This window comes from Diceros bicornis, chromosome 1 (genome assembly GCF_020826845.1).
Source record: "Diceros bicornis minor isolate mBicDic1 chromosome 1, mDicBic1.mat.cur, whole genome shotgun sequence".
In the NCBI taxonomy this organism is placed as follows: domain Eukaryota; kingdom Metazoa; phylum Chordata; class Mammalia; order Perissodactyla; family Rhinocerotidae; genus Diceros; species Diceros bicornis.
In genome coordinates, this window is record NC_080740.1 from 51,671,286 (window position 1) to 51,688,039 (window position 16,754).

The following is a 16,754-nucleotide window of genomic DNA, read 5'->3' on the forward strand; positions in this document are numbered from 1 at the left end:
AGGAACATCTGTCACACATGATTAAGTACTAGCTTAAAAAATACCAGTTGACATGAAAGACCTTAGGAAAATTCAAAATCAAGTAGGCACATGATCTGCCAAAGGCAATGGCATCTGCCAAAAAGAAACTGTGATCTTTTGCATACTTTATTTCTCCTGAAAATGTTCAGATTTAAAACTTCTTTCAAATACTGTTTGCTATCTTTACAAAATGCTTCTCAAGAGCATATGGAGAATCCCTGTGTCTAACTGATGTCCTCATGCCTTACAGGTGCTTACAACAGAGTTCTGCCCTACATCCTCATGGGCACCCTGACTGTCCTGAACGGAATCATCACCCTTTTTTTCCCTGAAAGTTTTGGAATGGCTCTGCCAGAGACCTTAGAGCAGATGCAGAAAGTGAAAGGGTAAGTGAAACTTAAAAAAAATGAAACCAAAATTTCTTGGAAAGAATAAGCATGCAAGCATAGCTAGGAAGGTTCTGAAGAAGAAGAAAAAGTGGAGATTAGCTCTATCAGATAATAAAGCGTATTACTAGGGAATGGTAATTAAAACAGTGTAATAATACTATAGGAATAGAAATCAATGCAATGATTAGAATAATCAGAATTAAACTCAAGAAAATATGAGAATTCAGTGCATGATAAAAAGTAGCAATTCAGAATCAGTGGGGAAAGTTAGATTATTTGGTAAAAGGTGTTAGAACATTCAGCTAGCCTTTTTGGATAAATAAAAAACTTGAATCCTAGTTCAAAATACATTAAGACAAATTCCAGAAAGATTAAAAACGTAGGCCTAAAAATGTAAAATCATAAATGTACCAGAAGAAAACGTAAATATTTTTATAACCTTCCAGAATGCCTGAGTATGAGATGAAAAGCAAAGAGCCATGATGGAAAAGACTGATATATCTGATTATGTAATTTTAGAATTGTTGGCACAGGAAAAAAGAACCCATAAATAAAGACAAAGGTCAACCAGCCAGGGGAGAAATATTTGCAACACACAATATAGACACAGGATTAACATACCTAATACACAGGAAACTCTTAGCATTTAATGAGAAAAAGACAAACAGCTCAGTAGGAAAATTGACAAAGGACATGAACAAGCAGTTTACGGAAAAGGAAATTTCAGTGGCAGATAAATACATGAAAAATAAATATTTATCCATATTAATAAATACGAAATAAAACAATTCAATATCATTTTTTTGGCCTATGAGTTTATGAGGATTTTTCCTCCTGACACCAACCAATTCTAACACCAACTGAGTAGCCTATAATTCAATTCAATTCTAACACTAACTACCTGGAGTTTGCATCAGACTCCACAGGTTTAAGGGCTCAGTCCCACAAGACTGCCCTCACTTCAGATGCCAGTTTCAAGTATCAGGTCCCCACACTTCTGTCCAACTTGGCTTTAAAATCGGGTGTTTCCACAACACCCCTCTTCAAGTTCAGTAATTTGCTAGAACGACTCACAGTACTCAGGAAAACACTTTCCTTACTATTACCAGTTTGTTATAAAGGTTACAAACGAACAACCAGATGAAGAGGTATACAGGGTGAGGTCCAGAAAAGTCCAGATTGCAGGAGATTCTGTCCCTGTGGAGTTGGGGAGCGTCACCATCCTGGCACATGGATGTGTTTGCCAATTCAGAAGCTCTTCAAACCCCACTGTTTAGGGGGTTTTATGGAGGTTTCATCACATAGGCGTGATCGGTTATTAATTCAGTCTCCAGCCCCTCTCCCCTCCCTGGAGGTTGGGGGGTGGGGCTGAAAGTTCCAGGCTTCTAATCAAGGCTTGGCTTTTCTGGTCACCAGCCCCCATCTGCAGCTGTGTAGGGCCCCTGCCAAGAGTCTCCTCAAGAGAATAAAAGACAAGACACTCCTGTTACCCCATCACTCAGGAAATTACAATGGATTTAGGAACTCTGTCAGGAATGGGGACAAAAACCAAATATCTTTCTATATCACATATTGGCAAACATTTAAAAGATTAGTGGTATGGTAGGGGAAGTTTAGATTCTAGAGTGAAACTGCCTGGCTTCAAATCCCGGAACTATTGCATAAATTTGGGCAAATTACTTAATTTTCACTAAACCTCAGTATTCCTATCTATTATAGGGGAGTAATTCATGTGGCTATTGTGAGGTTATATAAGATAATGTGTTTTTAGTGCCCGGCAATGATAAAGATAAGTCTATATGTGAATGAATTCTGATCCCTGACAGAACATGAACAGCAAAAGGTGCCCATTTTTGATAAGTTGTTTTCTTCTAATGATATAATTACTTCAATATCAACTCTAACTTGCCAAGAACTTCATGCTTACCCCTCTATCCTTTCCTCAGGGAAACTGTAAAAGAGTGTAAATTCTGGGTTTTGTTTACATTTAATTAAGAAAATGGCTCCAAATATTCAAAATCATAAAATACTAGTTCTAGACTCATGAGGTTCTTATTAGAGTTAAAATAATTACTTGTTCATTAACTGGAGAAATGTTTTTCAGTGTCAGTTTGGCATTTTGAGGAAGAGAATCTTGAATATTTAGTTTTCTTTAGCACCTATCTTATTTTCAGGTTCAGATCTGGGAAAAAAACAAAAGATTCCGTGGACAAAGAAGAAAATCCCAAAGTTCTAATAACTTCATTCTGATAAAATTTCTACCCCATTTGGGTAACTGAAAAACAGATACATAAGACTCTGTGAAGAAACCAAAGCTTTTCCTGATGAAATGGACTGACTATAATGATTAACACTAAAACAGACCTTGCTGTTGAGAAATGCTTGTCATAGAGCAAACTCTGGACCGCTCTTCAGATAATCTCCTTATTTCTCAAAACAAACCATTTCTAGAGGGTTCTCCTTGCTAATTAATTCGATGAAATGGGTTTGTAAGATTTTTTGAAAATGTGTTGGTCAAAGATTGGTAAATCCATATGAAGATTAACACTTATTTCCAAACATATAAATATTATACAAAGAAAAAGAATGTCATTGTATTAACACAATTATCAGGTGACAACTGTGTGTGTGTGTATAACTGAAACAGCACATTAAAAATTATAGTAGTTTTTGAAGTGAACTTATATGCCACTGTAACCAAATGATTATATGCAGTATTCCTATCCAGAAAATGTTATACGCTCCTTTGAGAGGAATTGATGGCAGATATTAATAGTGTTTCACAAGTGAAATGCAGCAAGAGATCAAGTAGCCTGGCTCATGGCCTGTTGGCCTTTAAGAGGGGAACCAAGGCCGTTCCTAGCTATAGTTTCAACAGCTACAGCTCACAGCCTATTGAATGGTGCACATTTGTTGTGCTCTCTTTGAGCATGTGACTAAGCCTTCTGTTTCCTAAGACTGTTTATTTCGCTGGTAAACAGAGACTCAGGAAAACTGCACAAACCAGTTAGATTGGTAGAGATGGTCTCTGTGCCCCACAGCCTAGAAGGGTCAGCACCCAGGAAGAAGGCTATCCACGCCAACAATCTGGAGAGCTTTTAAAACAGTTCTTTCCATCAATACATACCTTCCTAAGCACGGTATGCAGCTGTATTCTCTCCAACCAGTCAGCAATAGCAGAACCTCAGTTCCACGAATGAGCAGCGTAAAAGATAAAAGCCGCTAACGGGATAACGTGTTACCATAAGCTCAGAAAATAAATGTCATCTCTGTGTCTCACCATAGTTTAGGCATGCTGAGATGTTAACAAAGCAAGAAGTGAGTCCTGGAGACTCCGGGCACATGCTTTCACTGAAAGTGGCTTCTCTGAGAGCAGCACGGTGACAAGCTACTGACCCTTTAACATATCCAGTGCCATGGTGCACTTGTAGGAATAGGCAGCCACTGGTTTTTGATGCTGCTTGGTGGCATCATCTCCTAAAACTAACTATCCCCCAATGCAAATTTTCACTATCTCAATATTTTTCAAAGGAACCTTTGATATAACATCTTGATCAACTGTCCTTATTATTTCAAGATCCTTATCTTTAACTTTTCTGATTAACTCAGAAATTTTTCTCTATATTGCCATATTTCTTACACGTGTTTTATATCTGAAGCACTGACACACTGATCCTACTTTTTGATTGTTACTTTAAAATCCACTAGAATATCTTAGAATAGTTTATGCTTTGTCGTTGGGAATGCAGGTGTGCAGCTGCATCCACCCAGCGCTTTTTTCTCCCCCATTGACGAAGCCTGTGTGGATCACCCTTCCACCTACCCCACAGGGCACTGGGCTGCCTGTCTCTCAGCGAGTGGGTCATGCTGCTTCCCTAAAAGCTCTCCTTGAACTTCCTTCCCACCAACAGTGACTGTTCACTCCTCTGTGCTCTCGTGTACTTGTTACCCTCATTCACTTGGGCTCCTGTCTTGTTGCCAGGGACTTTCTCTTGCTTATCTTTCTATCCTGCATAGTGCTGCTTAGCATAGTGCTTTCTTTCATGTAACAGGCATTTGATAAATATTCATTTTAATTAAAATACTTTGTAACTCTAGCTTGGTGAAAATGTTATGTTTGATACATAGACATCTGAATTTTTAAATACCTAAATATTAAATGCTCTTAAAGCTTTTTCTAAATATAAAAAGTAGGGATTGATAATTAACTTTTATTACTGTTTGTACAGGTGCTTTATATTTTGTGGTAGTAAGAGATGACTTTTTTAAAAATCTATTTATAAAGAGGCAATAAGTACACAAATGATTATCTCTCTGGTAGTTCAAAGACAAAGTAGATCAATACATGTCAAAATAGTATTTTATTAAATTCAAGATATATTCCTGATTTTTAAAAACGACTTTTAAAGTTAGTTCTACAAGGCAGCTTCTGGAGCAATCTCAGACTGACAGCCAATATTACACTGCATGTTAGAATGAAACACTAGAGGCATCCCATTAACAGAAATTATATGGATACATGATTTAGCACCTTTTATTTTCAACATTTTGGGGTACATTTTAGTAACTATAGTCATAGTACAAAATATAAATACGAAGTAAAACCTTAGAAAATAGACAAAATTATCAATATTATGAGGAGCATATAATATTTTTTATTTATTTTTAAAATCCAAGAGAATTAACTGAAAATTCTTTCATTTAAAAGCTTCAGTTTATGTGGAGGTATATAAGAAGTTTCCATAAATCAGCAAACTTTTATGTACTAGAAATAACCACCTAGAAAATATACTGGAAAAAAACAGGATCCATTCATAACAGTCATAAAATACCTAGAAATAATCTTAATAAATGTATAAAACCTAAGTGAAGAAATTATTCCATTTAAGACTTAAATGGAGACATGCCATGTTCCTGAATGGGTAGAATGAACACTGTGAACCTGCCATTCTTACCAAATTAATTTACTACTGTAACATAATTAAAATTAATATTTCAATAAAATAGTTTAGGAACTTAAAAAAGAATTCTAAAGGGCATTTGAAACAATAAGACTGTCTACAAAGTTTTTGGGAAAAAAAAAGAGTGGTAAGGTGAAATATTCCCTCACAGATCTAAAAAAACAGAGAAAGATAAATCAGTGAAATGGGACAGGTAGCCCAAAAATAGACCTAAATGTTTATAAAATTGTAACATATGATAAAGGTATATTGCAAATTATCAAGAAAATGATAAATTATTCAAAACTAGTGCTGGGACAATTGATAAGCTGGAAAACTGGTAAAAATTGAAAAAACTGAAAAAAATATAGCATCACCATAAAACATCAGATTAATTCTTAATGGATTAGAGAGTCAAAACAAAAAATTAAACAAATAAATTAAATCTAAGAATAGATAGGGAATTAAATTAAAGGTAAAAATAAATAGATTTTGCTCTAAATTTTCAAAAAGTCCTGTATATCAAAAATCTTAAAATTAACACAAGTTGGAAAAATATTAACAAAAATAAATTGGACAGTTGTTGTCCTTTCTGTTTATGCATCGATTTTAAAAGTACCACTAATACTCAAGTTAAAGCAGATAGCAAGAAGGTTAAGTGCACAGCCTTTGGAGACCAGTGTTCCTGGGCTTGATGCTGGCTGTCACTTATCAGCTATGTGGCCTTGAGCAAGTTATAGTTATCCTAAACCTCAGCTTCTTAATTTGTAAAAAGAGGCTAATAGCAGTTCCATGGGGTGGTTGTGGGGATTACATGAGATAATGCATATATTTAGCCAATGCCTGGCAGGCTTAGATGTTTTCTCTCTCTCATCTCACTAAATTCCATAGTTAATTATTATAATCAACTTCATTGCCCCTTTCTTAATCTGCCTTACTCTTTGGGGCAAACTACAATGCTGGTTAAATCCAACCCTCAACCAACTTCACCTGCACAGCTAAATGTAGCTGGAAAAAAATATGCAAATATGCTGACTGGTCTCACTTTAAATTAATCATCAGCCATTTCCAGAAGAGCCTTGTTGCTGACTGACAGTCATGCTCCATTGCCCTGCTCCATTCTCTATCCTCAGTGACCTTTCTCTTCAGAACTCCAACATCTCCTCCCCGTGCTCACCCTCAGCTGTGTCTTTGCTTCCTATCTCACCTAAAAACAGAAGTAATGGGAAAGAACTTCCACAGATTCTAACCACTGTAATCCACCAACCTAACTGCATCTGTACCCACACAATCTGTCTTTTCTCCTGTTACTTGAGATAAACTGTCTCTGCTCCTAGCACAGGCTTTGTCCTCTCTCTCTCTCTCTCAAGCTCTCTCTGTCCTTATGCACTTGGTGCCCCTGCCCCCTTACCTACTCAAGGACATTGCTCCAGCAATTCTCCTAACTCTCTCCCCCATCATCAGTCTTTTCCTTTTCTACCGAATCTTTCTCATTCACCATGCAAACATGCTGTTATTTTTACAATGATGAAAAGGCTCTCTCTTGACTCCACTTCTGCCTTTGACTACTGCCCCATTTCACCTTGTCCCTTTATAGCAAAACTCCTCAAAAGATGGTTCTATACTTGCTACTTCCAGTTTTCTCTCGAATCCACTGCAATTAAGCTTTAGTCCCCACCTCTGCACCAGAACAGCTTTTATCAAGGTCCCCAATGATCTACATGTTTTTTAATTCAATGGTCAATTCATAGTCCTCATCTTACCTGCCTTCTCAAGGCATCAGATAAACTGAGTTCTCTTTCTTTGAAATGCTTTCCAGGACACCACATTTGCTTGGTTTTCCTCTTACTTTTTTGGTTGCTCCTTCACAGTCTCCTTTGCTGGTTCTTCCTCATCTCCTCTACTGCTTACCATTGGAACGTCCAGAACTTAGTCTTTGATCCTCTTCCTTTTTTGAAAAATCCAATCACATGATTTTAAATACCATCTCTACATTAACAACTACCAAATACATAGAGAGCTTAACTCCAGGCTCACACACCAACTGCCTACTCAATATCCTCACTTGGAAATCTAATGAGTATCTCAAACCTAACAGGTCCAAATTTAGTATGTGCTCTTGATTCCTCTCCAAATCTGCTCTTCCTGAAGTCTTCCCTGTCTCAGTCAGAGGCAACTCCATTTTTCCGATTGCTCTTTCTCTCATATCCCATATCCAATCTGTCAATAAAGTCTTTGGCCATAATTTCACCATACCTAGAATTTAGTTTCTTGACTGGCTTCTGTTAGCTTCCTAACTGGTACCTCCTCTTTAATTCTGCTCCTGCCCTCCTTCAGTCTATTCTCAGCATAGCAGTCTGAGTTATCTAAATGAGATCATGTCACTTCTGCTCAAAACCTTCCAATAGCTTTCCATCTCAGTCAGATTTTTAAAAAGCCAGTCTTTATAATAGTGCATAAGTCAGATGATCACATGTCCCAGTTTTCCCAGGACAATCACAGTTTCTATCTATTGGCCTAGTGTAATTATTAATAACCCCTCCACCTCTCATTCTAATGTCACAATTTGGATGGTAAATTATATATAGTCACCCGACTTATGGGGCCCTACTCTATGTGCCTCCACCCTTTAGTTCTCTGACTTTGTCTCCTCTTACTCTCTCTATTGCTTTCTTCATTCAGGCTACCCAGACTTTGCTCTTCTTTGAACATACTAGACATGCTTCTGCATGTTCCCTCTTCCAGGGAATGCTCTTCCCAGGTATCTGCATGCCTTGCTCCCTTACTTACTTTTTCTTTGCTCAACTGTCACCTGCTTAATAAATCCTTACCTGACCACACTATCTTAAATTTCATCCTGTTCTCTCTCTGTCCTAACTTACCTGTCCTTGCTTCATTTTTCTCCATAGTCCTTATCACACTCTGACATCCTAACTAATTTACCTCTTAATTTTCTTTATTGTCCTCCTTCCTCATAGGGCTTACATTCCATGAGGAGTGCTTCTGTATCCCCAACAGTTAGAACAGTGCTTGGCACATAGTAGTGCTCAATAAATATTTGTTGAAAAAATGAATGAATGTATTATTATTATCGTTATTATAGTTAAATGGGAAAAAGTAATTATTAGTTTTCAAATAAGAAAACATTGGCCAATAAACATACAAAAGAAGTGTTCTGCTTCACAAGTAATCAAAAGAATACTAATTGAAGTGACAATGTGACACCATTTTCCAACTAACATTAGCAAAGATTACAAAATGACATTATTCAATATTGATGAGAGTATGATGAGATGCAGCCTCATATTCTTCTGGTGAGAATGTATATTGGTTTATTTTTTCTGGAAAACAACTTGGCAAAATGTTTCCAGAGTCTTAAAATGCTTGGATTTTTTTTTTAATGTATTAACTCCACAGCTAGGAAATAATCAGTTATATGAAATAATTATGCACATAGATGTTTATCACAGCATTATTTGCGATCTTAAAAAACTAAATATTAGCTAACAAAAGAGGTGAAAGACTTTTACATTGAAAATACAAAACATTGCTAAAAGAAATCAAAGAAGACACAAATAAATGGAAAGACATCCCATGCTCATGGATTGAAAGACTCAAATATCATTAAAATGTCCATATTAACCAAAGCGATCTACAGATTCAATGCAATTCCTATTAAAATCCCAATGGCATTTTTGCAGAACTAGGAAAAAAATCATCCTAAAATTTATATGGAATCTCAAGGGACCCTGAATAACCAAAACAATCTTGAAAAAGAAGAACAGAGTTGAAGGCCTCACACTTCTAGTTTCAAAAAATACTACAGAGCAACAGTAATCACAAAAGTGTGGAACTGGCATAAAGACAGATATACAGACCAATGGAACAAAATAGAGAGCCCAGAAATAAACCCTTACATATATGGTCAAATGATTTTCCACAAGAGTGCTAAGACTACGCAATGGGGAAAGGACAGTCTCTTCAACAAATGGTTCTGTTAAAACTGAATATTCACATGCACAAGAATGAAGCTGGACCTATACTTTACACCATATACAAAAATTAACCCAAAATATGGGCCAGCCCCGTGGCTTAGCGGTTAAGTGCGCACGCTCCGCTGCTGGCGGCCTGGGTTCGGATCCCGGGTGCGCGCCAACGCACCACTTCTCCGGCCATGCTGAGGCCGTGTCCCACATACAGCAACTAGAAGGAAATGCAGCTATGACATACAACTATCTACTGGGGCTTTGGGGGAAAAAAATAAATAAATAAAATTAAAAAAAAAAATTAACCCAAAATAGATTAAAGATCTAAATGTAAGACCTACAACTATAAAACTCCTAGAAGAAAACCTTCAGGACATTGAATTTGGCAATGATTTCTTGGATATGACGCCAAAAGCATTGGCAACAAAAGCAAAAATAGACAAATGGGACTACATCAAACTTAAAAACTTCTGAGTGTCAAATGAAAAAAAAGAGTAAAAAGGTAACCTATGGAATGAGAGAAAATATTTGCAAATCATATATCTGATAAAGGGTTAATATCCAGAATGTAAAAGGAACTTCTACAACTCAACAACAAAAAATAAATAATCTGGTTAAAAAATGGGCAAAGGATTTGAATAGACATTTCTCCAAAGAAGATATACAAATAGCCAGCAAGCATATGAAACCATGTTCAACATCACTAATCGTTAGGGAAATGCAAATCAAAACCAAGTGAGATACCACCTCACACCCATTAGGATGGCTGCTATCAAAAGAACAGAACACAGGCCGACCTTGGTGGTCCAGTGGTTAAGTTTGGCGCACTCTGCTTTGGCAGCCTGGGTTCAGTTCCCAGGAGCAGACCTACACCACTCATCTATCAGTGGCCATGCTGTGATGGCAGCTCACATACAAAATAGAGGAAGATTGGCAACAGATGTTAGCTCAGGGTGAATCTTCCAACAACTACAAAAAACAAAATAGAAAACAATTGTTGGCAAGGATGTGGAGAAATTGGAATCCTTGTGCACTATTGGTGGGGATGTAAAATGGTGCAGCCACTATGGAAAACAGTATGGAGGTTCCTCAAAAAACTAAAAATAGAATTACTATATGATCCAGCCATCCCACTTCTGGGAATATATCCAAAATAATTCACAGTAGGATCTCAAAGAGCTATTTGCATACCCATGTTCATCACAGCGTTATTCACAATAGCCAAAGCTAGAAGTGAGCCAAGTGTCTATCAACAGATGAACCAATAAGAAAATGTAGTATATACGTATGATGGAATAGTATTCAGCCTTAAAAAAAAAAAGAAGGAAATCCTACCACATGTTATAACATGGATGAACCTCAAGGACATCATGCTAAGCTAAATAAGCTGGTCAGAAAAGGACAAATACTGTATGATTCCATTCATATGAAGTATCTAAAATAGTCAAAATCATAGAAACAGAAAGTAGACAGATGATTACCAAAGGTGGGGGGTGGGAGGAAGAGGAGGGGGAATTAGTGTTTAGTGGATTTCAGTTTTGCAAGATGAAAAAGTTCTGGAGATCTGTGTACAACAATGTAAATATACTTAATACTACTGAACTGTACACTTAAAAATGGTTAAGATGGTGGGGCCGGCCTGGTGGCATAGTGATTAAGTTCATGCACTCTGCTTCCGCAGCCTGGGGTTTGTGGGTTTGGATCCTGGGCACGGACCTACGCACTGCTCATCAAGCTGTGCTGTGGTGGCATCCCACATACAAAAGGGAGGAAGATAGGCACAGATGTTAGCTCAGGGTTAATCTTCCTCTGCAAAAAGAGGAAGATTGGCAAAAGATGTTAGCTCTGGGCCAATCTTCCTCACCAAAAAAAAAAAAAAAAAGGTTAAGATGGTAAAATTTAATGTTATGTGTTTTTTTTACCACAATAAAAAAAAATACTAAGTACGGAAATAGTTAAATAAATAATGGTGTATCCTTATGAAAGAATATTATTTAGCCCTTAAAAACAGTGTTTAAGAATTATTTTTAGTAACATGATAAAATGCTTGTGATATAATGCTAATATTAGAAAACACTATACAATAGTATTAACCAAATAATGAATGCATACATGAATAACCTATGTTTAAAAGGCATGAAAAAAAACTAGAAGGAAGTATTTCAAGGTATTAACAGTAGGTGTGTTTAGATGGGGGATTATAGATGACTTCTGTTTTAGTTTCTTTTCTGTAATTTTCCATACTTTATAAATGTTTCACAAATAACATATATGACTTTTATAAAGAAGTTAAAAAATAAAAACTTTTAAGAGTGTCAACTAAGTGCAAAGTTTTGGGAAGCAAAATTCTTGCTCTCAGTTGGCTCAATCTAGCCGCTTATAAACCCCTACCTTTGTGGCCTCAGCAACTAGCCCAGTGCCCCGACCTGGCACTGACTCTATGGCACATCATTTTACATTCCCACCAATGGTGCACAAGGATTCCAATTTCTCCACATCCTTGCCAACAATTGTTTTCTGTTCTTTTTTTTTCTTTTTTTTTTTTTTTGTGCTGAGGAAGATTCGCCCTAAGCTAACATCTATTACAAACCCAGGACAAAGTCATTTTTTCCCATCCAGACCTGGGCATTTTCATCTCTCTCCTCTTACTCTGCTTGAGCAGCAGTCACCTCTACCCTGATTTAGACCAAGCTAAACTTGCTGTGTTGAGGCAAATTACCTTATCACCAAAGTTATATTTAACAGACGGCTGAATGGGTTGTAAAAATTATGAGGATTTGAACTATGACCCAGTGCCTCTGTGTTGGCACAGAAAAGTCTGAAACCTGATTTTGAGAACCTTGAGACCTCTTCCTCCAACACTGCAAATTTAATCCTTCTTGTCAAGTACTCTCATCCTAATTCCCCTCTGTGCTCCCTGTCCCTGCATAGCCTACCATCTCACCCTCCCACTGTTGCCTTCCGTGCTACTGTGTCCTCTGAAACCCCCATTCCATTGGGGACAGACAACTCTCCTCCTTCAAGTATATCCCTGGTCACTCTCTCCACGTCCTCACCTTGACATAGACCTGCCTTCCCCCTGTGCGCTCCACTTCCCTTGTGGTCCTGTCTCTCAAATGGAGGCTGTTCATTTTCCACTTCCTATGAACTTCAGAGCCAGGTAAGATCTCAGCATTTTCCTCATTCCCCATTGCCATAACTCCTTCACCTTCACATATATAAAATGCCTCCTTTGAGCTTTGTGCTGTGTATTTCTGGTTGCTGTTACCAACAATTTGTCCGGGTGCTTACCCACATTCTGTGAGCTCTCTGGAAAGGGAGTACCAGCCTGAGGCACTGATGACTTTTGTGGTTGGCCGGATGAGTAATCCTACACCTCAGCCTCACAGTACTGGACCTTTACCTGTACGTCAGTCCCTCCCTGCCAAGGACACGCCCTGGACAGCGTCATCAGACACAATAACTCCACCTCATTCCAGGACCTTTTGTTTTCCTCACAACCCTTCAGCTCTGACCTTGACATCATTTCCTTTCTCTTCCAGTTTATACCTCATGATCCCTTAATTCACTCATGCCACTACCCTCTTTCTTTTCTTATCTTGCAAGACCTAAGCCCAAGTTTTGTCAAACCATTTTACTCTTCACTCTCTCTCCAAGCTGCTGAATTAAGATACAAGAGAGAAGGGGGATCATTGGTTGGTTGGAGGAACATGTGGATTGGGAGAGTGACAAGTGAGTCCAGCTGGGATTGGAAATGTAAATTTGTAGAGACAATTCACATGGTTGTGTAATCTTCTCCAGTGTGCCAAGGTAGGAGTGAAATGCACAAATGGTTGGATTTGGGGCTTTGCAGTACAGGTGAGCAGAATGACAAGACAATGGAGGAACTGAGATTGACCGAAGCAAAGGACTGTAGTATCTAGACTGAAGAGGAAAGGGAATAAAAACAATAACAACAACTTCTGTTGGTCCTAGTATGCTATGTCCATCTACCTTCTTTTTCTTTATTTGGGGTGTATAAGAACCTAGCACAGTGTTAAGATCCAGAGCGTTCAAAAGAAGAGACTGCAGGTCAGCCTAACTAAAGTGGCAGGATCAGCACCATCTCTCTTGGACTGTTCACCACCACAAAGACGTGACTGAGGTGATATGAAACCTAAGGAGACTGAATGCAGTCAGTTGGTAAGGGCTGAGGGCTAGATTTCATTTTTCAGGATAATGAGAGGTAGCATTAATATTTAAGAATGTAAGCTTGGAGGCAGATCCACCAGTGTTCTAATTTGGACCTGCCACATACTAACTTTAACAACTGGGTAAATTACTTAACTTCTCTTCAGTTTCTCTGTAAAGTGAGGACAATAAAAATACCTATCTCATAGAGCTGTTGTGAGGACTAAATGATGTCATGAGTTATTGTTAGTATTATTATTGAGAGAGGTTGAAACTTGGCCAGGACTTTCTAATTTCCACCCTAACCTGGCATCTAGCTCAGAAAATTAAGATCGTCAATAACTTATATTATCCAAATTTAGTTCAGTCAAAGCCTCCTGATATCTTCCTATGGAATCTTGTTCCAATATGACTGTATCTCATAAGGAGACCTGTGTGTTTCTATGTATTTTCTCTCTTGCGTGATCTTGTCCAGACCTGTAGCTTTAAATACCATCCATATGTGGACAGGTCCCTGATTTATATGTCATTCTGACCTCTCCTATGACCTTCAGACTCACATATCCAGCTGTCTCCAAACTTATATTTAAATAGTTGAAAATATTAATATATTTAAGTATAAGTTTAATTTTTATGTTTAACATAAAACTCTCATACAGGCAAAAAAAAAAAAGAAAAATAGATATATTGGACTACATCAAAACTTAAAACCTTAAAAACTTAAAACTTAAAACTTAAAAACTTAAAATGCACAAATGGTTGGATTTGGGGCTTTGCAGTACAGGTGAGCAGAATGACAAGACAATGGAGGAACTGAGATTGACCGAAGCAAAGGACTGTAGTATCTAGACTGAAGAGGAAAGGGAATAAAAACAATAACAACAACTTCTGTTGGTCCTAGTATGCTATGTCCATCTACCTTCTTTTTCTTTATTTGGGGTGTATAAGAACCTAGCACAGTGTTAAGATCCAGAGCGTTCAAAAGAAGAGACTGCAGGTCAGCCTAACTAAAGTGGCAGGATCAGCACCATCTCTCTTGGACTGTTCACCACCACAAAGACGTGACTGAGGTGATATGAAACCTAAGGAGACTGAATGCAGTCAGTTGGTAAGGGCTGAGGGCTAGATTTCATTTTTCAGGATAATGAGAGGTAGCATTAATATTTAAGAATGTAAGCTTGGAGGCAGATCCACCAGTGTTCTAATTTGGACCTGCCACATACTAACTTTAACAACTGGGTAAATTACTTAACTTCTCTTCAGTTTCTCTGTAAAGTGAGGACAATAAAAATACCTATCTCATAGAGCTGTTGTGAGGACTAAATGATGTCATGAGTTATTGTTAGTATTATTATTGAGAGAGGTTGAAACTTGGCCAGGACTTTCTAATTTCCACCCTAACCTGGCATCTAGCTCAGAAAATTAAGATCGTCAATAACTTATATTATCCAAATTTAGTTCAGTCAAAGCCTCCTGATATCTTCCTATGGAATCTTGTTCCAATATGACTGTATCTCATAAGGAGACCTGTGTGTTTCTATGTATTTTCTCTCTTGCGTGATCTTGTCCAGACCTGTAGCTTTAAATACCATCCATATGTGGACAGGTCCCTGATTTATATGTCATTCTGACCTCTCCTATGACCTTCAGACTCACATATCCAGCTGTCTCCAAACTTATATTTAAATAGTTGAAAATATTAATATATTTAAGTATAAGTTTAATTTTTATGTTTAACATAAAACTCTCATACAGGCAAAAAAAAAAAAGAAAAATAGATATATTGGACTACATCAAAACTTAAAACCTGGGTCCAGGCCCGTGGCTTAGCGGTTAAGTGCGCACGTTCCGCTACTGGCGGCCTGGGTTCAGATCCCGGGCGCACACCAACTCACCCCTTCTCCGGCCATGCTGAGGCCGTGTCCCACATACAGCAACTAGAAGGATGTGCAACTATGACATACAACTATCTACTGGGGCTTTGTCGGGGGGGGGGGTGGGAAGGAGGAGGATTGGCAATCGATGTTAGCTCAGAGCCGGTCTTCCGCAGCAAAAAGAGGAGGATTAGCATGGATGTTAGCTCAGGGCTGATCTTCCTCACAAAAAAAAAAAAAAACGTAAAACTTCTGTGCATAAAAGGACACGATCAACAGAGTAAAAAGGTAACCAACGGAATGGGAGAAAATATTTCAAAATTGTTTATCTGATAAGAGGTTAATATCTAGAATATATAAAGAACTCCTACAACTCAACAACAACAAAAAACAAACAAGTTAAAAATGGACAAAGGACTTGAATAGATGTCTCTCCAAAGAAAATATACAAATGGCCAATAAGCACATGAAATGATGCTCAACATTGCTAATCATCAGGGAAATACAAATCAAAACCACAATGAGATATCACCTCACACCCATTAGGATGGCTACTATAAAAAAAACAAATAGAAAATAACAAGTGTTGAAGATGCAGAGAAATTGGAACCCTTGGGCACTGTTGGTGGGAATGTAAATTGCTGTAGTCTCTATGGAAAAACAGTATGGTGGTTCCTCAAAAAATTAAAAATAGAATTACCATATGATCCAGCAGTCCCACTTCTGGGTATATGCCCAAGAGAATTGAAAGCAGGGACTTGAAGAGAGATTTATACACCCATGTTCATAGCAACATTATTCACAATAGCCAAAAGATGGAAGCAACCCAAGTGTCCATTGACAGATGAATGGGAAAACAAACTGTAGTATATACTGGTGATGCAAATAAACAATAACAAATCTGTAGATTAGAAAGATAGGTGAGATTTATCTGAGCCAAACTAAGGAGTAGCCCAGAAGTGCAAAGAACAAAGAACATACATAAAGCATGACAGGAATACAATTTTTTTTCCTCAAAGTCACAAGGAGATGTTTTGCTGCAGTTTAGCACGTTCACAGCAGGTACTTGACCCTGGAAGAAAAGCTTATCTTCAAAAAGTACTGATATTAGCATCAGAGAAAGGGAGACATGCATCCCTATCTTTAAAGAGTGCATTCTTTGCTTTGGGATAATGTTCAAAGCAGATGTACAATGCATGTGTGGTGGGCCATAAGTCAGACTGCTCTGGGAAAAAATGTTTTAGGCCGAATCAGGTTTAAACCAGAATGGCTTCTCCGTATACCTCAATATGTGAAAACGTTTTATTATTCTTATTATTTTCATCAATATATACAGTGGAATATTATTCAGCCTTAAAAAGGAAGAAGAGGGGC

General features: G+C 37.7%; 1 protein-coding gene across 2 annotated transcripts in view; it reads left to right on the plus strand.

The window, feature by feature from the left end:
• The window catches only part of SLC22A4 (solute carrier family 22 member 4), a 58,777-nt gene extending 48,162 nt beyond the window's left edge, over positions 1-10,615 (plus strand). For both annotated transcript variants that reach the window (XM_058540184.1, XM_058540194.1), the window contains 2 exons: positions 272-407; positions 2,585-10,615. In XM_058540184.1, coding sequence (XP_058396167.1) covers positions 272-407; positions 2,585-2,660 — 212 coding nt within the window. In that variant the 3' untranslated portion in view covers positions 2,661-10,615. The remainder of the gene's footprint in view (positions 1-271; positions 408-2,584) is intronic.
• Positions 10,616-16,754: the final 6,139 nt, after the last annotated feature.